Below are 25,039 nucleotides of genomic sequence, written 5' to 3' on the forward strand. Positions count from 1 at the left end.
TCCTGCAAACATGCAGTTTACAATATCAACAGCTGTATGGGAAAAAACCAAAGCGAAACGGAACATTTCATAACAAGATTTAAAAAAACCCCTTAATAATTAAAGTTTTTGGTCACGGAGCTGCAGCTTGTTACAAATATCCACATATAAAAGTATCAGATTGTTCAGATGCAGAAACAAAAATAATATAGAAAGACAGATGTCCCTGAAGATGGTGCTGCATGCAAAAATGTGCATTTTTATATCTACTAAAACACAATAGATGGTGTGCAGGAGGTGGAAACCTTCTGCCAAATGGACAGACGAGAAAAAGAATTTCAATATGGGATGTGTCCAGAGATAGGGGTCAGAAAGAAGAGAAAGGAGAAAAGGTCACATTCAAGCTTTTAATAGGCAGTAACATTTTCTGGAGGATATAATTCCAAAAGCATTTGGCAAAACTTCAGGACATCCATCAGCACAAACAAAATGAGGGTCAGTTGGCTATTCTGTGAAATATTGAGCATTTTATGAGTCATGAATTTAATAAAATGTGGATGTGCTAAATTTACTCCACTCCCAAGTCACACCCTTTTTTGGTAACCTCTGTCCATGATATTCTTCAATGCATCAATAATGGGAACCCTCCAAAAAAACTAAACTCAAAGGAATTAAGACTGAATAAAACCAGACAATACATGAATACTGAAGTCCCATTTAAGGTAACAAAAGAATAGAGTAAAAACTCCAGACACACACACAAAAAGCAGATATGTCGTTTTTGCTACAGGGAGCAAAATTAGCGTAATTAGTGATGGGAGAACCAACATTTCACAAGGCTCCCACAGTTCAGGATCTGATGAGTAGTTTTACTAGCCTCTGGTAGACATTTGGCAGCTATTTTACTGAAAATATCAATTGTTAAGCTGAGCCATTTCCCACTTACTCGGTACGTAACACTACAGCACTGCAGAATGTGTCCCTCCAGTCTGTCTGCCCACGATCTCACTGCCACAGCCCACAAAAGCGAATTTTGCTAAACACAGGTTTGTAACACGTACAGCTCTATGTCTCTCTCTGCAGCAAACCAGTAACGATCTAGGTAGCACAGAGCAGCAGACTCCGAGCATTTACTTCTTCAGGTGATTCCTAGTAGGGCTGATTGTTCCACAATTTCATTATTTTTTGCGTTTCTCCCTGAAGGAGTTTGGATACTAGGTGCACTGACCATCGGATTTTGTTACTTTCCTTTAAAAGACCCTCACCACTACTCCGCAATGCCTTCTCAAATCCCATCCTTTGCTTGGATTTCTGTCTAAACTCTCAACCGCAATTTCAGCAGACAGTGCTCTGTTTCCTGAAGTCTTCAAAGGGAGCAAGGAGACTTGCTGTTTTCCCATCCCTTTGCAGCATTCTGCCTGTTGCCCCTTGTCTTTTTATTTTGACTGTAAGCTCTTTGGTTCAGCATTTAAAATTACAGTGGAATGGAGGAAGAACTACTGCTGCATAAAAAAAACCCGGAACAATCACCCCAAAAAGAGCCAGACTTTACGTGAGTTACTAAGAGGTGGAGACCCAGCCACAATGTGCAGAGGGCCTCACAGATACGCTCCATTACAGTATTAAATCACTCCTGGAAGAAAGTCAGGAGTGGCGAAGGAAGAATCTGTAGATCCCAATACTTTTACTATCTACAAATTAGTGTGAGTCATGAAGAAAAAGTTGGGTGGAGCAGGAGAGCGGGGGAAGCAAGACCTAATTCAAGAAACGACCAAATAGAAGCTTTAACTCAACCAAACACTTATATGTTCCCTTTTCGGGAAAACAAGAGAGAAAGGAGGACGGGAGGCTAAACAGAACTGAAATTGGCTAAAAGTCAAGTTCCCAAACAAATCTTTATGTAAGAAACCATATCAAAACCCCTGATGGATTAATGGACCTTTAAAGACATTGTTTCAAGGAAACCCTTCCCAGGCTGAGGCTTTAAATTTCAAGCTCCAGCCAAGAAAGAAAAACCAAAAAGTCGCTCTTTTTTTTGGAAATTAAGAGGAGAAGAAAGGTTATCACTGTTTTACAAGGATGAGTTAGCCTGTCTTTTGTTGTCTTTCAAAAAACACATTTGTTTTTACATTCACTTATTACAACTGACTGCATATTTCCTCAGGAGCTTCAATTCATCAGATGTTCCCCGAGAAGCTATAGCGGTCAGCACAAAACGAACTGCTTTCTTAAATTTCCAGAACAACAGTCACCACGGGTGAAAGACTTGGTATTACAGATACAAATAATTACTGTTTAAATCTTAAAAACAAGCTCCTGAAAATACTTATGCTTAGGTAAGTTCTGGGGATGGTGGAGAGGAAAGGCACTTGCTCCCAAGACCGTGCCTGTAGACAGGTGGGCTTCCATTGTTTCTACGAAGTGGGCTGCACCCAGAGGTTCAGCTTTGATGGCTCCGTTTAAAGTGTTCATGTGTTAAACTGCCATTATGCAACCTCTCGCATAAACATCACTAAAATTGCAACTGCTAGTACGACTACCAAACAATCTCATTAAAGTACAAAAAAGTTATTTTGTTTCTGTCTGAGGGTTTTTGTTTGTTTTTCTGGGCTGAAGAGGATATTTGACAATTTTAGAAAGATCTTGTCTTGCATGAAGTACAACCCGCCGTAAACCATGTCATGATTTTATCAAAACCATTTCTTTATTATAGTCATTACAACGTACGGACCACTGCTGGCTTATTAATTTCAAGTTAAGTAATTTCAAATACACAATAACAGCCACATTTAGTTTCTTCTGTTCTTAATCCTGTTGTTTAAAAAACAAAACAGGAATTAAATCATAAAGTATCTGTAATATCTGTATATGAAAGAGCATACACAAAACAAAAACAAGTGACGAATCTCTATAAATGATGATAAATCTCTTATCTTCTAGTATTACTAACAGTCATTTTCAAGAGACTAATCTAGAAATGGATACTACCAGTATTTTACTGGATTTATTTTATATCAAGCATACTGCTTTTGTTAAGCTTTAATAAAAAACACCCCCCCCCGAAAACTAAAAGACACTTTAACAAGAAAAAAAGGTTTAACTGTTTCTTGTTAAATATTTATAATGAATTGTATAAACAATGCGCAAGCAATTTAAAAACAACAATGTCTAACACCTAATATTCAAGCTGACTTCTAATGATTTCATGTTTTTTCCTCGATGAATACAAACAAACCATTAAATTCCCAGCAACCTCTGCCCATATACAGCAGGAGACAGCAAATGTCAAATTTCAGATGCTGGTCAACTGGAGAAAGAAAGAGCAGTATCTCAGAAAATGGCCAGTGTGCCAGATTTACCAATTTATTTTGTAGCCCAAGGAACGCAGGACTGCAAGGAGGAGGTTTTGTGGAGAGTTGGACTTGTCAGGTGCCCACCTTCCACAAAAGTCAAGAAGTTCAACACCACATGGTCTTTTCAGATGTACCAAACCAAGTCAGGTACCTGTTTATATCTGTAAGAATCAATTATTTTCTTTTGTCAACTGGTCCGATTGCCCTGCTGCTTTAGGTTAAGCTGCAGCACTTGAGCTGGCCTTGCCATGAAAATAAAACAGCTCCATCCACCTCCCTCGCTCTCTGGCCTTGGCATCGCAGGGCTGCTCCTTCCCCCCCACGACCACTGCTACGACACAAGGATTCGCAGGCCAAATGGTGAATAATATAAAAAAAATAAATAATTCTCCCATTGAAAAACAATCCTTTTCCTGTATTTTCTCCCCGGTGGCAGTTGCTGGTTTACATGCACATAAAACTATACGGTTGGTTACAAAGCTTTTGGGTGGACTAATAATCACCCCTGTCCCCTCCGCCTCAGTTGTGCAACTTGTTGAGAAGCAAACCGACTTAAGGACTGCTTCCCGGTTTATTTTTACTAAAGTTCAGCCGGGAAATAAAATCCTGAACTTCCAAGTGCAAACCCAAACATTCTAGTTAAAAGAAATGCAAATACTTGACTGGATGTAAATTGGCAAAGCTTTATGTATTTCAGCAGAGCTAAACTGATTCACCCCAGCTAAGGATTCAGGATTCATCGCTTGCAAGAGCAGGCAGGCAGAAAAGCAGCAGATTCTCACTGAAGTCGGTGAGAGCTGCATTCATCTTGGAAGGGAGCAAAATAACTTTACCCATAAAGGGTAAGACGTTATTAGCAACAAAATTCTTTGCATTCTTTTCACGAAAAGACGTTTCACATTGCAAGACGATATCCTAACAAACCAGCCTTAGATGGTTGGATCGAGTTTGCACAGTGAAATGCCAACATATCCCACATTCTCATGATCAAGCAAAAATCAAAGTAGGACAAGTTGTCCAGTCCAGCTTGGGCTATTTGGTCTAAAAATAAAGTTCCTGAACACCAATTTTATGCTAGTATGAAACAACTCAGATGACAACAGCCAATTTCTTTTACTATAAAGCAGACTTACTACCTCTACATTACAATTTCCCAGCTCTTTCATTACAAGACCCTACTGTAATTGCTATGTACAACATCAAGTTTAAACCACTTGCACTGAAGTGGTTTAAAATTCCAGGCTCTTTCAGCCTCAGATTCTTTTTTTTTTGTTTTGTTTTGTTTTGTTTTTTTAAGGAAGAAGGGGCACCACAATCTCAGCTAAAGCAATTCAGCTATATCAAAGACTGAGGCTATGGAAAAATGTTTTTGTTACTTAAAAAGTCACCCAAAAAAATTCAGATGGTTTCTTCTTTGGAAAGGACTAGCATCCCTAAGCCTTGAAACTGGAACTTGAAGTTTGGCAGGAGATGGTGTTTCTGTCAGTAATATGTCTTTTGCCAACTTCCAAGAAAACATCCCAAATTTGGCCAACAACTATGAGCCTTTGAAGAATCTTAATTTTGTACACGCTCAGCAAACATTTTATAGAGTTTACAGCTGAAATTTGAGAAGAATCTGTCCTTATTGAGTATTTCCAACTTCTAGCCTTCAGTTCATGCACCATTCCCCGTGTGCAAACGATCCTGCTACATCCTCTCACCGCTCCTGCGTGTGACCACCCATGCAGCACAGGAAAGGAAGCCGATTCAAATGCAAAGGGGACAACTATTTAACAGCTCTGATTTGGCAACGAAAGCAGAAAGCCAGCCTCGGGAGGGATGGCGGCAGTATCTGTTGTGTGATCGGCTGTTGATTTAGTGTTTAAAAACACTGTAGCATAACAAAATACTTCAGTAGTAAAGAACATTAGGTTGTAAAGTTCAATACTCAGATGTAGGAAAATGCCAGATCTAAGGTTGCCTCTGCCTGTGATATGATGGATATTATCTTTAGTTCCGTGATGATATACTACTTTGCCCCAGGATTCGAACTTGCAGTGAATCAGGGTTGTGTAACGACAGAGCGCAGGAGCTTTGCTTCATTTGCTGCAGGACCAGAAAGGTCTGCAACAAACAAAACAGAGTCAGCGGGGAGGACACAGGACAAGTTCAACTTTAGGCAGTTCAGTCTCAAACCAATCTTAATGCTAAATAGAACCCAAGAGAACTGTATGCTATTTCTGCCTATTTCATAAACAGACTTTAACTTCTCGTCTTCTGGTTTGGCTGACTGGAAGTTTCTAGGGTCAGTTTTACACTGCTGCTGAGCATCCCCAGCTGCAAGCTGCATGGAAAGCACCACGACTGAAAAAGAAGCCCACAGGTCTCTCAAAACAGGCAGTAGACCTGACCTTAGTCTTGCTGCACTTCAGTTTCCCACACACATGAGAAATACAGATATAGTGAAAACAAATTCCTTCAAGATCAGGAAGCACTCTAATACTAGAGCAGCAAGCAGCAGAGATGCTTATATGGAAATGCTGTTTTCAGAGAAGAGCTTGAACAGTGCAGCATGTAAGCCCTGGGGCCACACACTGAAGATGAGGAGAAAACAAAATATTTAAAAGTTGCTTCTTCAGTCAGTGCTCAGTGATGCCAAGGATGTGCGTGTGGGGAGAATGGCAGGCAATCATTTAGCTAAAGACCAGATCATCTCATGTATACATGTAAGAAAGCCAAATTAAGATTCCACAAACAGCTTTGTGATGTTCGCTGACTTCTGAATGACAAATTTTTCAAGCATTATAATGTTTTTTCTCACTCTTATTTTGCTTTCATTGTCGGTTTCATCCAAACAAAATTACCAGTCCCCCAACAAATGGAATAAAACAGTCTTTTAAGATTCAATGATACTGGATGCTAGAAAGTGATAAAGAAATCCAGCCTCACCCTTAAAGAATACATCAGGCCTTCAAATACTCAGTTTCGCATTAGCTTTTAAATACAAAGTCCAAACCTGATCGGTGAAGGAAGACTCAAATTTTGTAACGTCAATGACCAAGTCTTAGAGCTTTCCATTTATAAGAGCAGTGGTCATTAGCAACTATTAAAGCTAATTCACTATGATTTTTCTGATTCTGTTTCTCAGACATTTATAAAATAAAATTATTAATTCATTTTAAACTTGAAGTCCATGCAAATGTTGTAGATTTGCAAACAAGCTAAGGAAAAAAAAAAAAAAATCAGGATTTTGTTATTTTACCTTGCAGCTCAAGTGTTAAAGCCTCATCTACAAACTTTGCACACGTAAACTGTTTGCAATAAGAGTATATTCTTATTTTGGGCATTATCAGTTGATGCTTCTAATTTTTTTAAATTATCCCTAACAAACACTTGTCCTCAGCCATTCCATTGATACTCAAACTTTTATAATATACAGCATTGTATAGCAGAGAGGTAAAAGATTGTGCCCTGCATGCCTCTGGCAGCATGTTTACTGCAGATTAAAGACTTCTGTCTTACAGGAAGCTGAGTGGTGGCTCAACTAATCAAATTTAAGAGTACATTAGAAAGAAGGAACAGGACTGAATTTGCAGCTCCAAGCTGAACCCTCTGTCATGGCAAACAATTTGACAGGCACTGATCTAAATGCTTTGGGATTTGTATTTCAAAATTGAATAGCCATATGCTTACCATTGAAACATGCCAAAGGCATCTGTTCTTTAACAGCTTCTGAAGATTGTTTACCAGTACATGGTAATATACATTTAATAATTGCTTTAATACACTCCTTCCTCACCCTCGAAGAAGAGCTCCAAAAAAGTTTTAAAATCACTATAGGTAATCTAGGTCTGAACTTTTTATACATCCATGGACAATTCTGAAATGACGTAATACGAGCAGCACAAATAAGCCATGCATAAAGACTCAGGATAAGCATTGCCGTCTATCAAGCAATCTGCCACAGAAGGCTAAAGATAAATGCTCCTTCTTTTTCAACGTCTTCCTTCTCCTCACTCCCCCTCAGTTTTTCTTCTACACTCAGTGACCACAAGCGATTTTCCTGTCTTCTGAATAAGAGGCTGCCTCTCGGCTGAATTCATGCTGGAGCTGTTCCCCCGAGGAAGCAGTGTGGTGCAGCTAAACCTGCACTTAGAGCATCCTCACCTCTGCCAGGCCAGTCCGCACCCGACAGCTTACTCTCCTGGTAGGGAGCACCCCTTTTTATTACTTCCATAAAGTTTTGGAAATAAGCTAGTCCTTCCACAATCTTAGCATTAACTACGCCTGTTTATCGCGCTGATGCAACACTAGTCCCTTTAATCATTAAAAGCAGTAACACAGACATGACACAAACTAAAGATTTAAATTGGCTTTTAAAAGGCTAGCTTGTCTGATTGTCTCTAGACAAGATAATACCTATGAAGAGCACGGTTTTACTGTGCATACACTGAAACATCTACTGAGGAAAAGACAATTTAAGAAGAAAGACTCTATTGCAAGTGTGAATTTGCTGCTTTGTTCTATTCAAATGCAAAACAGTGTTGTTGCTTATTATATTGCCACTTTCATTGTTGCTTAATTTACATAAAAAATAACTAGACTCTTCTTTTGCATGCATGAAGTATTCATGGTTAGCTATCTATGTATATTTAATATATTTCCATGTCATCATCCATTGCTGGATAATTAGTTCCTGGAACTCTTACTGTGTTTCAAACAGTGAAACGTAAGAAGATCTTATTTAACATCAAGTTTCCGTTCAACAGATGAGTAGCAATTTCCCACTCATCTTCACCTCTTCTGTGTTTTGATACTTTTTTCTGATGTTTTGCACTTAAAGGGAATGTACATTTCAGTTGCTGAAGAGACAGCTCATAGGCATCCAGTCTAACCAAGTTAAATGAGCATTCAACACAGACAGCTAAATGCTGACTTTCTCTCACCTCCTTTATATTACTTTTTCTCCAAGCCATACTACCTATCGCAACATACTGACATACAAGATAGTTACGCAGCGGAAGCATCACTGAGATTTAGAATAAACACATCAATATCTATGTGAAATACTAGGATTTTAAGGATTATTGTAGATAAGCGTTATACAATTTTTTGTCTTGTGCAACAACACATCCAATCGCCCTTCCAGTACAGTCAGTATGAAATTTTCTACCAACTTCAACAAGTGAGGGATTCTGCTAGAGATCTGAAGGCCAAAACGGACACTTAAAGTTATCTTAACCTAACCTTGCACTAAAGGCCACTGTAATTCCTGCAAAGGAACTTCTACCTCATGATGAGATAAGACAGAACTGTTATAATTTAAAAAAAAAACCAAACAACTGTAAGATGTTTCTATTCTCACAGTACACTAAGCCTGAGCAACACTGAGGTATGGCAATAGCTGGGACGCAGGTCTGAAAAACAACTTTGCCATTTCCCTTCCTGTTAAGATACTTAAAGCAGTTTACAGTTCTGGGATTAAGTTCCACCCACATCTGCTACTCTTGGGCTCGACACTTTGGACTAAGTTTCATCTTAGGTCAGCACGATGACTTGACTACCTGCTGTTTGTTTGCTAGTGGAGGCTTAATCGTTCTTCTTTTCCAGACTTAGTGTTACAGTCATTTATTTCCAAGGCCAGACAAAAAAATCATGGAAAAGCTACAGCTGGATGCCTTACCCCAGGTGTCTGCACTCTGCCCAGCATGCCATTCAAGGTTCTGGTACCGACCTTCTGTCCCTCACTGAGCTGTACTCGCACGTCCTCTAGCAGCTTTCCTCAACATGGATCTGCCTTCAAATGTGATAGATATGACCATTCAAGCACACAACCCACTTGAAGCAAATTCCTTTGAGAGCCACCAGCTGGCCAGCTGTCATCCAGAATGCACGTTTGGCAGGAAGGACCATATTATTCACAACTGTTCATAAAGCCGAGCACCGTAACCCAATGCTGCCTCTACTGTGTAACCTCCACCAGCCTCTGTTGGTAAACAAAAGGAAACCACTGAACTCAACCAACCTTACTCATATTCCTGATACTTGAATTTCACTCAAAATGTCATACATGGGGTGCATTATTTACACTGAACAAAAAAATGAAACAAATATATCTCCATAACGTCGAGTTGGAAATGTTACTATTGCAAGTGTATGCCATGTGGCAAGAAACCTGATTCATCATACACTGGATTCAGACATGGTCATACTGGGCAACTGCCAGGCATCAGCACAACTAGGGCTGCCTGGGGTGGAGGCAGACAGAGAAGAAGTCTCACAGAGGCTGTAGAAGGGTCCTTCTGACAAGCACCTGCTGTGGAGTGACTTTGCTGAGGGAAGTTAGCAGAGCATCGTGTTTTCGTGCTTGAGGGAGGGGCTTATCCAAATCATGGCTTCATTCAAGAGGAGAACAAGCAAAGCATAACACACAGAAATGACAGTAATTAATGGCACCATAGGCAGTGCCAGAGCAAGACTGCGGTGGAGAGTGTACAGAGAGAAAAAAGAAGAAATGTCCAAAAGACAAAATCAGGAAGGCTTGAATTTTCTTAATTCTCTTGAGCTTCGGAGTCGACAGAGTTTCTTCCCTCTGCTCTCAGATGAAGACAGAAACAAGGATGGAGTGACATAAGAGAGAAGGAACCTTAAGGTATTACCTCTGTCTTCTGCAGAATTGGTGAGGCCACTCACAATACTCTTCCAGGCCTATCTGAGGAACATGCATCAGGACATGCAGAGGACAGAACCGCAATAATTTTATAAAGAAGGATTACATGGAATTGTATTTGGAGTGTTTACTGCAGGGAGGTATAGGAGGAGATCCTTCAAAAAAATCCTGATACTGTTCTAACCAAGTATATGGAAAAGATTAAGAATTTGGATGATCTTGAGCTATTGTGTAATAGTATGCACAATAATTCACCTAAAAGATATTATTGGCTGATAAAGACGTAGCAGGGCACCAGGCTAAAATCTAAGCACATCATTCAGGATAGAGTACACCGGCAAAGGCAGCAAATTCCAAAGTTGCTGTAGGCTGCCAGATGGTCATCTCCATTTTAGCAGAAATGCGTACTCTGTTTTGAAGGCTGGACTAATTTGACCATTCTGACAAACACAAATGCTCTGTGGTCTGTGGTGACAACAATTATAATCTGCTTCCTTGTCTATTCATTCATTGTCATCAACCTGCATCTGATGGCTTTCAATTAATCTCTCTCAGCTCCAAGGTTCTGCTGATAAGCATCAGCTCCTCCAGACCAGATTGCTTCAGTCTCATTTTACTTTGGTTGATAAATCAGAACATTTGTGATCTTCATCTAAATTTGCCCACAAATATACAAATATAGCAGTTACTGCTCTTTCGTTTTGACCAAAGTAGACTATTACGGAAAAACAACAGAAAGAATAATTTATCTCATCTATGTCAGCATTTTGTTTCTCTTGTAACTTTAAGTAACTCCTTTGGTTTATTCCTATTTAACCAGGCTCCCTAGTGTATTTATCTGGTTCTGAACATTCTTTTATATAATAAACACTGCTGAAAATAACATTTTATGAATTACAATAACAGCCTGAGAAAGACACTTTATCCCTACACTATACTAAAAACAGTTTCTGATAATAGTCACATTTAGATACTCTCCAAAATTTACCGAACATTTTCAAACACGAAATTTGCTTCCTCAAACCTTTTCGTCCAACGAGTAAGAGTACCTAGTTCTCAGAGTTCATTGTAATGCTAATGAAAACCTTTTTTCATACTGACTTAGTTGAAGGATATCCTGTCCTTCTGCTGCATTATTAATACCGCCAAACCACTGGAAAACTAAGTGCAAATGCCAATTCACTTAGTGCTATCATTCGGCTCTACAGAATTTTCCATTTTAGCTACAGCTCGTGCTAAGTAGCAGACAAAATATATTTTACATGCAGTTCTCAATAGCCTTTGTTTATCTTGTGACAAAAGCCTGACCAGTGTATTGCTCATGTTCTTATTTGTTTATAATTGGTTTCTTAATGTGGGTTGGGTTTTTTTTCAGAGAAACATTTTTGTGAAGTGTCATACTTCTGGGATTAAAACTATGCTGGTATTCCTTTTCAAGATAATGGCTCTTGATTTTTGTCTAAATACAGATGTACATATCAAATTCCATGGAGGAAAAGGCAACATGACATTTCTGCTCCATAAAGTAGAAGTAGAATTTAGTAACAAAAGTCCAAGAAACATGTTGTTTGAAAATTAGAAAAAACAAACAACCTTATGTGTTTTGTTTGTTGGTTGGTGGTTTTTTTTTTAAAGATTGAAATCTGAGAGCTAGAAGATGCTTATTATGTAATCACGTTCAAATATCCCATTTGATATAGCATCATTTCATCAAGTGTACTCAGGCTTACTCATAGATATATTGTATCTGTAAGAGATATCTGCTGTCAGCATACATCTTCAAAATCCCCTTACTTTGAGCAACCTCCACTACTTCCATCTTTTTGTATTTGCCACAACTCTCCTATTAAATAAAGAAAATATTTTAGGAATGTGTTTCTAGATAGCAGAATATGTTGGGAAAACAACATTAAGATAACAACTATAAAAGAATTTTTGAAAAATTTGAAAATTTTTGAAAATGAAAGCAACATTTCTGGAATTATAAACAAATACTTGCAAATTCCAGCTTTCTCATAGGAAGAAACTCAGTTCATTTCCTCAGGTTCATCCCTTAGGCTTGTCCAGAGAACACTGCAGATTATGGAACTTGCTTTACTCCTTCATAGCTTCTTGCATAACAGAGCCACCTCAGAGCCCTGCTGGTAAAAGCTCTCCATTCTGACATATTTTTTCTTTCTTTCATTTGAAAGGAAAAAGCATGAAATACATTGTTAAAAGTTTGTCATTCTAAGCAAAGGAAATAGCAGACTGGCAAAACACATTTGTTCTCTTGCTCAAAAGCACACACCACAAGAGGGCTGCAGTCAATCTCACTTTTTGAAACTCCTATTTCTCAGCATTTAGTTATGCAATCTGAATGTCCAACTTTTTTCTTCTGTTTTACTTTGAAAAGATGCAGCCTCTGATGAGGCTATTTGAGTTGTAAGTCAAGACAGAGCATCCTGATAGTGGATCCTGGAATGTTTTCCAAGTGATGCATACATACTCAGTTGAGTTTCTCCTCCTGACAAGCTCACAGGAGGTAATGGACCTCTAGCAAGAAGTCAGTGAAATCATTCTGCACAACACTGCTACACTGGCTTGGGGATGCCCCAGAATATTTTGCAGACTGAGTGAGCTCACTTTGCTCATACTCTGGAGTAGTTGATACCCACGTTGGCTTCATTAGCACAATCTCTTCAGTTTGGGTGTAAAGCAGCCCTAGTCTGGCCACGGTGCTTTCGGTCAGCTCAGAAGGAGTGGCAGAGTAAAATCATTCTGCTTGTAAATCATCATGGGGGGATATATCCTTGCTGCATAAATCCACAAAGGCTAAGTAAATCTGTTTTCTCTAACTATATTAACAAAGTTTTAGAATATGATACATATCCTAGACAGTTTGCCAAGTAAGACATAAATCAGCCACCAAAACTCCTCTACACATACGCAGCTTAGCATATACACAATATACCCCACCTTACAGGAAGAAACCCACCATGTGAGTCATAGCCTCATTATATTCCATCAGCATTTGGCTGTTTGAATTTAATGAATTCTGTGCTGTCCGCTGCTATCCAAACAAGATGATGTGAAAAAGAATATGCTGCTGGTTGATTACAACATGTGCCAGAATACAGAAAGGCTCAAGACTGAAAGTCAAGAGAATTTATCCCTTCAAGGAGGAGAATAATCCTTTGAAAATGTTCTCTTCTAATGTACAACACTGCTGTTATAAATCAGAAATTATGTATATATTTTAAAATTGAGTGCATGCTTACGTGCGTGTCTCAGTGTGTAATGTCGACTGAATTCGTTAGCACCACAGGTAGCATAAATCCTGATGAATCTCCACAGCCTCTCAGTATGGTTTGGAATGTATTATTAACAGGTTTATTAAATATTTGCAATGCTGTGGACATGCAGAGTGCACTGTTTGAGACAGCTGCAGCTTAACTGCTACTTGCTTCAACACCAGCGAGATGGTTGTTTCAGACATACAAAACCAAAACACCCGCCTCAAAAAGACACAGTCCTAGGAGATAGTATGTGAAGAACAGGAAGGAGAGAAGGAACCACATAGCTGCTGAGCATATGTTTCATTTAATTCTCTGATCCATGCTACAAGAGCAACAAAGCAAAAGGCTGACAGAGGAAGCCAGGGAGCTTTCAGGTCTTTTGGAAGGAATGCTTTTTTGGGTAAGTGAAGGCAGAAGTAGGACTGGGTAAATCACAGCAGCGCTGCTGACAGGATGAACCTGGAGAGCACTTAGACAAAGAATCCTTTTGAGGGATGATTTTTCAAAAGCATCCACGCAGATTTAAGGAACACTAATTCTTACAGGATTTTAAATGGGACTTACGTCCCTAAGGTCTGCCCTCTGTGTGTTTGACTTTCAACATCAGTACCCATAGCAACTTCCAGGCAACGCAAATGTACCATTGCTCACAAATTCCAAAGCCTCTGAAGCCTTTTTGAAAATGTCTCTCTTCTTTTTATTTATTGGGCATGTTATGCTTTTCTCCTAATAGATGACCTTATTGTCTGTGCAATGCCAGAAACCATCAGGATGGGCTGGGTCCTTTCAGAGCAGCGCAGTGAAGGACCAGTGATTGGAACAAGCCAGCCAGAAGGTTGCTCAGGTCCTCGCTTCTGGAACTGTTTTATAATCATCAAGAGCACTCAGTTTTATTGTTATACTGCAAGGTCAACAATGACTACCAACACAAACAAAATCACAGTTTTGCATAAGTCTAAATATAGATGACATGCATTTCAGAGATGTTTATTTTAAGATATTATTAGCTTTTAACAGTGTGAAATGAGATTAGGGAGAGACGCTACCATATTGAATGTATATTAAAACCAGCTCTCCAATTCTTAACTGGTGGCTATTCCACAGAAAAATTAATTTATGGGAAAATATATTCAAACTTTACATCTGTAATCTATAATATACCTCATTATAATAGTTCATTCACATTGTACAACACTTCAAATAACTGGCATGTTACATAGGCAGTAAAGGGAAACCCTTCCTATATCTATCCATGTTTGGTGAGAACATTGAGAGCAAAGACCTTATTTCCTGCCCTCCAGGATCCTGCAGTTCAGGAAAAGGTTGACAAAATAAGTCCCAAAGACAGCAATAATTCAGGTTACGTATAAGGTGATAAATGAGGTGAATTTATGCCGAAGTTTATGTTTTGATAAAAATCTATTTTAAAAAGCATTTGTACTCTACTACAAATTTTCCCAAGCTCCTCTGCCCTCTTATGTTTTTCGTTTTTCAGTATCAGTACCATAGCAACATCCAGGACTCATGAATGTGGTACTGCTCTCAGCATCTCTGGAGCAGAGCCTTGCAAATGATTGCCAAACTCAGGGATCTGAGTCAGCTCGGGAAAATATGATGCTGGGCTAATTTTTGTATGCCCTGAAAATAATGGCAGGGGACTGGGAGGAGGGCAAAGGGAAGAAGAGCTGAAGCTGCAACAGCAGAAAGGAATGAAAGAAACAAACTACTTAAGGTTTAATGATATATAAACAGCAAATTCTGCAAGATTGGAAGTTGTATTACCATCTCACAGATTTGGGGATTATATCTGAACAGCTTGAGGATTCCAACGTTTCCAGTAACTGAAATGATACTCCACGGACCTTCTCCCCTCCCAGCAATTACTCATATAGAAAAATGATATCAGGAATACACAAAATACATTCGCAGCAACTTTTATGCAGCTGGAAATGAAAACAGCTAGCATCTGCAAAAAGTGGAAGAGTGGGGAATCCATCAAATATGACTGAGAATCTCCTCTACAATGGGACTCTGATTTGGGATTAGTCTGTTCAGCCTGTAGATGCTGCCATTTTTCTAATAAAACACATCAGGAAACATCATCTCCTAACTGAAACTGAAGCAGTATTTTGTCCTAAAAAAAGTATGTTTAGGTTCCTCTCTACTCAAGACTGCCTGAAGCAATTATCTGCTAATAAGCAGAGCCGAGAAACGGTTATGCTGAGTAGAGCATCTGGTAATGCCATGTGAAATAAACAGATATCAATACTATTCCTCTGTTTATAGGAATTAATTTCAACTTCAACAATTATTAAATATGCTACCAGTCCAACCAGCATCATCTGCAAAAACATGGATCATCGGCTGACAAGAACAAGACCAAGCCTCACCTACTGTCTGTCCTGCAGCCAGGAGCCTTTAAAAACAACCACAAAGCTCAGTACTCTGACACAAAACCCCAAATGCCCTTGACAAACCAGGACAAGTATTCAGTATACTTTACTAGTATCAAGCCCATCACAAGGATGTAGTGAACAAGGCCAGAAAACGGACTGTTTGGTGTTTCGTGCGGGCTCAGGGGAGCACCACGGGTATCGCAGGCCCCTGTGCTAAGCTTACTGTGCTGCTGTGAACATCACTACAGGAAAAAGCAAACCAAATAAATATTCCAATCAGCTGTCTGACCTTTCAAAATGCACACCCAGAGAGATGCTGACCAAGTCTAGACCAGCAGATACACCTTGTTACACACATTCTCGGTCCACTGCCTAGCCAAAGCGCATAAACAACCAGAATAACCTTGTTTAAAAATGTCTCGAAGAGGTGATAAAGATTAGATTTAAAACAAAAGCAGGAACATATTTTCAATTCTGAAGAGAATAATTCTAGTTTTTACTGAGCAATCATTTTTCCTGAACTCATCTGTGGCCAAGCTTCATTTCTACGTATGCGATCTGATGAGCTAACATCGTTCCAGGCCTCCAGTTGAAGCAATTAAAAACGTCCACATTCGCCAAACATTACCACATTGTTACCACAGATACTGTGTATTCTGAGTTAAGGGAAAACAGTGGAAACCTCTAATACCACTGTGGGGTAACTGCTGGCAAATAATAACTTTTCAATATGGTTACCACAGCGACTATTAATCACCTGCGAGGAGGCAAATGGAAAACGATCCACCGCATGGTATATCTGCTTGTCACAAGCCATGACTCACATGTAAGAGAGTGTAAGGAGATTATTTCAGTAGACGGGTCTTGATAGGCTCAAGAACGTAAAACCTGAAATGTTTCCGATGAGCACCATGGATACGTGGGTGACACAAACAATGTGTTAACCTGTAAACACTACAGGTAGCGACTCTTACATGGATTCACCATGAACCCTCCAGTGAAAGGCCGCACTCCCTTCTCAAAAGCCACGGAGGCCGGAAAGAGGAAAGGATGGGGGCCAAGAGAAGAGAGTGGTTTGGAGAAAACCAAATCCTCCCCACGAGGACCGAAACGACGGACTGTTTGCCACAGAGGTGGGGCAAGTAGTGCAGAATATTGTTCCAGTAAGACATGAAAGAAGAGACAGCAACAGAAACTTCAACGTGTACCAAAGGCCAGAAAACATCTTACAGAAAGCTGGTGCTCATTCTGAGAAGTACGTCAAAGCCAACACACGCAGATGTTTGCAAGATATGGTAATCATCAACGGTTAACATGATTCTGGAAAAAGTCAAGCTGCCCTTTCCCATGTTCCAGATTACAGAGACAACTGTCAGCGTTCGCAATAACGCACAACAGCCTGCACCCGATTTTCTGCATTGCTGAATTTCACAGACATGCCCAGTGATAAAAGTGTGGTTTTGAGCAAGGTCTTTGTTTTTTTAATTAACTAATTTGTTATGAATTTTCTACCAACACACAAAAGGCATAAAAGGCATGCAAGCTTCAATTTACAAACCGATATTTCTATATCAAAGGCTATGCTATTTAATGCACAGGATCCAATTCTCATAAAAGCACAAGTTCAATTATAACGGCAACCAGTGAAGCTCTAATACTGCATTTTCAGCTAAAAAAATGCTCAAAGCTCTTTCACAATAGCTGTGTAATTTCTGAGTATCAGTCTACTTAGTAACATGACTCTGGGAGGCACACGTGCACAGAGAAAGGAAAAAAAATAAATCAGGAAGAAAGAATTTCCTTGCATTGAGGAATGATGGTTTAGAGTTGCTGCTTAATCTCTGCAAATCCAACGGATACATGGGCGAAATTAGTTGACTGAGGACCTGAAGTTAATGCTCATGTGGCCACTTACATTTTCCTATTTCCAAAACAGACTGGGTTTGGTTTACACATGCACCGAGCAACCAGCACAAACAGGCGAGAGCTGCTCTGAGATGGCAGTGCCGGACAGTGTGCAAGCTCTGGCCTCGTCAAAACCCACAGAAATTTTGGCAGTGGCCCAGCACATCATTCTGGGAGTCAGAAATCTGTTCAGTCACAAAGAGGGAGGCTAGCTTTCATTAAAACAACAGCTCTAACCCATAGTGTCATTTGATGCAGGACCTTTCTCCATCCTGTACCTCTGTTACACAGAAGATAAAGTAGGCACAAACCTGAAAACTGCTGAAGTCCTGCTTACACGGTTCAGTTTGAGCACATAAAATGCCTCGAAGGCAATCCAGCAGAAACTTCTGTGATCAAGACTTGCATGCCTGACCCAATATTTATGTGAAGAGGAAACAAACTTTGTGTATCAGAGTAGAAAGCAGTATATTTAATACATACAGCCATTCATTCCCTCATACACCCTGCCCACCACAGCCTGAGCATTTCAGTCAATGAACAGGGCTATTACAGATCTCAATATTACACCGGCATCAATTTTCCCTTAGAAAAAAAAAAAAACAAAACATAACACACTTAGAAATCGGCATTACTTTGTTTTACATTTGATAGAACAAATGACATCTGTCTCGTAAGCTCTAGGTGCTTCAGACATAACTGTGCAGAGAGTAGAAGCATCATCTACACCAGAAGACAAGCCTTTGGCAGTATCATGTAGCATTTCCTCATTGACGTTTCATCCACTCATAAAAGCAACCGCCAACCTCTCTCTTTTCAAAGTCAGAGCAAGAAAAGAGCTCTGGGAGCTAATACACTCTGGCTACTTCCAGTTGGAGGGTCTCGTTAATGAATTACTAAATTGAGAGTCTCAAGTTTAAACACCGTTTACACAACCACATCTAAGTCAAGCACCTCAGCTCATGTGACGACTGCAGGGCTCAAGACAGAATCACCTCCTAAAGACAGTCCCTAAGCTAGTTAGGGCTTTATATGGGAGCGTATTACTATGTTCTCCGCGCACAGTGAGGACACTCAGATGCCACTTACAAGGACCTGCTTGCATAACTGTTTGGTTACTTCACAACCCAGCAAAGGTGAACCAAACCATACGTGCCAGCTTTCAAGTGCTGATCATCATCTCCTATTAGATGTCTTAGATACATATTAATCTGCAAATCGCAAACTGCCTCCCTAGATTATTAGCTCAAAAGTGCCAGATAAGCACATTGTACCATAACCCAAATAAATGGCATTAAGAGTTAAGTACGTAAATACACATACATGGATGACATAGCTCCCAGAAATGCGTACAGAATCTACATAATAGTTAATAAGCGTCACAGGATTAAAATATTTACATAGTTATATATATCCTGGATTGAACGCCTAAATACAATCTTCCTGCCCTAGCAATGAAACAGATTGGGATACTCACCTGCAATTACCGCAATGCTGTACAACTGTAAAACTCAGGTATAAACAGTAGAATATACAGACTGATTTCTGGTTGTATATATATAAACATTTATTTGGGGGTGAAACTATCAATTTTGAATCAATCATGAAAACAGGATGAAAATCCCTGCTTCCTTTCATCAGGAAGGATACGCAACGAAGGCAAGCGTGTTAAATTTGTTTCTTTTTTTCTTTTAGGATGCTGCAGTTGGCAGCTGTTATCTGCAATATTTTTTTCAGTTGGCCAATTATGAACCAGAAATAAATTTGAAGCTGAAATACTGTAAGGCGGCAAATAATTCTAAGTCTTCATCATACTGTACAATCAGTAAAATATAAAGCCCATAATAGGAACATCCAGTCCAATGTATCCAGATATTAAAGACTGTTGATGGATACAGAGGAAGCATCAAAAAGAGGTCAGTTAAAATTTAATGTTGGCAGTAATGATTGTCTGTGAAAGTATGAATAATCTTCTAATGATGCTTTAAAACTTCAGCTTTGTCTTAACACTTACTGTTTATTTAATCCTGAGAAAATACTTAAAAGCCATGAAGCAATTTTAAGAAAACATTTGTAAACAACTATTTTCTCTTGACAGACTATTTGGCTACAATTACAGATATTATGCCAAGATAATACGTGTAATTCAATGAATCCAGACAATATTGAATCAAACCAACTAGTATTATTTTCCATCTCTTTGAGACTGAACATTCGAGATATCTGAACTTTCAATGTCATTTGGCACTTCAGAAAAAACTTTATAAAATACAACCAGGCCTGAAAAGCTATACTTCATTTCTAAGTAACCTCCTGACCTTTCATAGAAAGATCTCACAAACTAGATCTTCAAGAGCATTGTATAAACCAGAAATGTTTTTAATTAACTTTGTTAAAGGCATGCTTATATAAAAGTCTTATTTAAATTCCTGCACATTCCTGTCATTTTCAAAGTCTGATATTTTGTAACAGGAGATGCCTTAACCGAAGTTCTGCCAAATATGACTCCATACATAACATCTATTCAAAGTTTCAGGCTTTAAAAAAGGATTAGATATGATTTGAGGAGATGGCTGGAGAGGTATATAATGATGACATTAAAAAAAAAAATAAAAATATGACCAGTCTTAATTTTGGTGTCTAGAGTTGATTTTCTGTTGCTCATCACATGTTCTGCTTGTCTTTCCAAAAAATGCTCACCTTTGTTCCCCAAAGAAATATAGCATAAAGCTCTAGTAATTTTTCACCAGGTGCTGATTGAAACCAGGATTCCTAACAGCTGAGGCAAGACAAATTACTTGATCAAGTGAACAGAATTAGAAAGAAGCAAATCAACTATTTTATTTCCCTTTACTATCTATCAATAGCCAACTAAAGAAATGCAATAAAGTACGTGGCATTCCAGTGGTCACTTTGGTCAACAGAGGTTTGGCCTTCCACAGGGTAATTCCTCTGGCTGCCACAATAAGTGATCAAATGTGCTTCAGCACTAAGAAAATGTGTAATTAATTGAGTGCATACACTTTCTTCAAGTATTTTGATAGATGAGGGCCAGAGCATTTGCAGAAGCAAACTTCAAAGCGTGCTAAGAAAAAAGGCTAGTGCACGCACCAGTAAAGATTAACGAAGAATCTCACAAACCTGCTTTATCTGTTGCAAAGACAATTGACTAGAAATTCAATAACTGCTCCCAAGATGGGTGATTGTCTTGCAGGGGTGAAAACCACATATATTTTGTTAATCTATATTTAGCCTAAGTATATTTTATACTTTTCCACCTTCATTAGTCCTTACTGAAATTTTTGTTCCTCTTTTACTCACTTCCACATCTTCAGGTAACACTCTATACTGTGTGTCAGGTAGCAAGCTGACCCTATCCAGCTATCCTCCCTTTTGTGTTCTCATATCTGTACTGTATTTTCTCTTACAATGCGCAAACAATGACATTATATTATATTATCCTACTAAAAATTATTGTTGAGCCAAAGGAACACACTTCTCCAAAAATCAATGCTGAATCAAATTTATGTTTTTCTCTTGCTTAAAAAACAGCAACAACTCCGGTTCTTATTCTAGTGAGTAGATTATACATCTAAAGAATGTTCACAGTTTGTGTTTACTCTTGGGTGATTCTAAGGTTTATATGAATGAGAAAACAGTGATCATATACAAGGAAAATAATATTTTCACTGTCTTGGCACCTGTGCATAATGAAAGGGAAAACCAGTCAGCTTTTACCTGGGTTTCTGTTTAGAAGAGTCAGCTCAGGAGGTAAGAGCTATCCCTCACGAAGAGCTCTAATGTGGTGAAAAAAGGTAAGAGACTCAAAACCCAAGGAGATGTATTGCCTAAACAATTTTTATTGGTTTTTTTTGGTGGAGGTTATATAGACACCTTTTTCTTAGCTCCCATAATCTCAGCAATGACTTAGAAAGCATCACAGCAGTATCTATGGCCAAATGAGATCAAATAGTTGAAATAATGACCATATATGAGCGAGAAGGCAGCTGAAGGAATTTGAGTATTGGTCATCGTTGGCAAAAATCCATTCACATGGTTCAGAAGCTTTTGCCACCTAGGGAAAGCAAAGGACTGATAACTGCTCGGATTATGCTGTCAGGGTGCAGATAGCGCTTCCGCTAGGAAGAAACTCGCTGCAGAGATACAAGCAACATTTTGCTGAAGTTTGTTTTTTCCTGATTCTTCATTTCCTATTCAGAAGGGTTGCTAACATTTTTATGTAATAACAGGTAATTCTTTCATGCTACAGCTTGTAATGCATATTAATCAGGGTTCTTGCCAAATTAAATTAGTTTTTCAACATTCGAAAAGCAGTTAAACTTCTAATGACATTTTCCCCCTCTCTTTATCAACCTATTTTTGGAGCAAAATAATGTACTCAGGCCTGAGGTAAAGCCACTTGAGCCTCAGGAATGGAAAACAGCCATGAGCCAAAATGTATTCACAGGAGAGCTATAGGGCAATAAGGTTGTCATCTCTGCACAAAAATACTTTCAAAGACGTAAACATGATGTTAAAATCTCCACCACTCCTTACTGCTTGTTAAAGTCACACACACTGCTTGGTGCTAGCAGCTATGAGCAGGAAAAAAGGAAACAAGTCTATTTTTATGGTTATTGCTACTATTGTAGCATTAGGACAGTCCAGAAACAGGGACTCTTGTTAACACCATATCCTTAACAATCCTGGTTTTTTTATTACTGCTAGTATCAGAAATTAGAATTGTAAAAAGAGCATTCTAATAATATAAATAAGTCAGACCAGAGCTGCACAATAATGGTAGGTATCAACTCTACCATCTGTATCTGAAAATCTACCTGAACATCTATAATGTACAGATGAAAAAAAAAATATATATATATATGCAGGTATATTATATATTGAAGTGTTTTAAGGTCAAGCAACTACAGTTAGGCTGTCCATAAAAATAAAACATATCAACACAAACGGTCCGTATTTGGCACACTTGCAAACAATTGAAAACCAATTCTTAAATTAGTAATAACTGAGGATTTTAAAATGCTAGCTGAACTACCTTCACACACATAAATTACTACATAATAGCATACAGTCATAATATATAAAGCTTATAATGCCTATCAAGGTGCCCAATACCTATAAATTCAATGCTAAAGGGATATTAATATTTCACACAATAGTTGCCTGCCTTAAATAAAAATAGAACTTAGCAACATTTGAAAGATTGGAAAAAAAAAAAATCATCCAGGCATATTTTCAGTTTTTCCCCCAGCTTTGTACTGCATAAAAACAGTTCATTGGTGTCAAATGTTTTCGTTTTTATAACCCAATAGTCTAATTTCCATAGATCTTTCATACAGCAATAGAAGAGAAAACCATTTTTATAAAATTAGAAAATGACTGTATAACCACAAAGCTCATTTCTGCAGCAAATACAGAATTTATTCTTTTTTAAGTTGATAATATTTCGAGCAGAAAACATTCCTTTAACTGAAAAATTATTCCAGGCTAGGAATATTATTATGTACTAAGTTAACGTAGCGATGAAAAGTTTTGAGTAAAGCAAGCTTTTGAAATTGCATATGTGGCAATTATTTTTTACTACAGCAAATTGAGTAATAAACATTCAAGATAGATGAAAACCTAAGACATTCACCACTGAATGTCTAATAAAAATAGGGTCAAATAGACACACAGTCCAGCTAGGATTGTCCAGCTGGACAAAGTATTTGCTTAGTAGGAATCAGGCAAAATGCAAGGCAGCTCTGCTTCTAAAATCCAAGCAAGGGGGGAAGGATTCCAGCAAGGGGGAAAAAACCAAACATGTCAGCAGGCCCCTTATTCTTTTTAATAATCTCAAACTTCTTCCTTTGGCAGTCAGAATAACCAGCATGTGTTAAAGATCTAGAATCGCTTTTCCCTGAAGAACTAGCCTATAAATAAGTCACTTCATATCTACTGTACATGTCTATTTTCTTCAACTATACATTCACATATCCTGCGAACATTCACTCATCTGTATTTGAATCACCGCCACATCAGCACCATTTAATGGTTACACTGTTACGGCCTCAAATCTCATCGAAATGCCCATTCCCAAAACAACTCACTGACATCTTGATCTAACAAGCGATCAGATCTTTATACTTTCTTCCCCTGATAATAGAGACCTGATCTCTACCCCGCAATTAATACAGGGACGGAAGACCCTTTCTAGGTAGAAAGCAAGTATCGCGCATTCTTTTAGCCACCACTCTGCCAAGCCCAAGCAGCACAACTCTTATTTCACACACCTTCTCCAAGTCACCACCACCTGAAAAAGCTGACAGCAGTGGGCAGCTGCCTTGCTGCATCTCCATGCTGCTGTCAGTTCCCCTTGTCCGGTTAACATCGCAACTTGCTGTCTCAGCTCTCCAACTTGAAACCAGAAGCTTTTCAGAGAGAGCAGTGTTATACACATCAGTGTGTTCAGTGTCAACCACCCAGTTGGGGTTAGGGACTGGTACAGACAATAAGGGTGAACTTCCTTGGGATCTCTTCCACTATATTTCTGAGGTAGGCTGCTAAACAAACTACAATATTACAAAAAAAAAAAATATATATATATATATGTGAAAAGGTTGCTTTCATCCACTGCATATCTCCTGATGACATTAGTATCTGTTACCAACTCCCTTAAATCTCTCCATGTTACAATCATTTTAAGTAGGGTTGCAAATGGCCTTTTTTTGTGATCAGGATACATAAAGTTTCCCTGAAATTATTTCAAGCAGTTCTGCGAACATCAGCTTCAACAGCTTGGGTAAGATTCATTAGTTATCTTAAAGGAAAAAAAGAATACATAAGTACAGAACAGGATTACCTTCCCTTAGACGCTCAACCACAAAAGTGAATCCAGTAGTTCGTGGATGTAAGACGTACTCATATTTTTGAAGTCCATTCTTTTCAGCGAATTCATTACTGCGGGCTTTGGTATTGGCTGCAGGAGAGAATAAAAATCACCATTCTCTATTAGCACGCCTGATGTAGACCAAGAATTAAATATAATTATTATAGGACAGGAACAGTACAACAGCAGTTCACACAGTACGAATGTGCAACAGCTTTTCAGGTGGAGGCAGACTGCGCGTGGGCTTTCAGCTGGCTGTGGTATGGCATGAGGAAGACCAACGTGGATTGCAAGAAAAGCCTTTTTACCCTCTCATTTCATCTTAGAAAATAATCAGTACATATTTAGTATTTACCAAATGTAATTTGAAATTGATAAATTAAAGTCTGTTAATAGTTCTCTGTACACTTCAATACCCATTTCACAGCAAAATGTGTTAATTGGCTCGATTACTTTTTTTTAAACTCAAAAGTTAAAAATGTATATAATTATATGTATATACATATAAATGTATATTAATGTAGGTTTGACATTATGTTCAGAAATACCTTAATGTCAATGTTTAACCATGTTAAACTTATTTCAGA

The 25,039-nt window shown here is 38.6% G+C and overlaps 1 protein-coding gene across 1 annotated transcript in view; it reads right to left on the reverse strand.

The window, feature by feature from the left end:
- LCLAT1 (lysocardiolipin acyltransferase 1) overlaps positions 1-25,039 on the reverse strand; it is a 76,749-nt gene that overhangs the window by 26,826 nt on the left and 24,884 nt on the right. The window contains exon 4 of the mRNA XM_009881867.1: positions 24,426-24,542. Within this exon, the coding sequence (XP_009880169.1) occupies positions 24,426-24,542 (117 nt within the window). The remainder of the gene's footprint in view (positions 1-24,425; positions 24,543-25,039) is intronic.

The sequence above is a fragment of the Charadrius vociferus genome, unplaced genomic scaffold, assembly GCF_000708025.1.
Source record: "Charadrius vociferus isolate BGI_N301 unplaced genomic scaffold, ASM70802v2 scaffold610, whole genome shotgun sequence".
Taxonomy (NCBI): Eukaryota; Metazoa; Chordata; class Aves; order Charadriiformes; family Charadriidae; genus Charadrius; species Charadrius vociferus.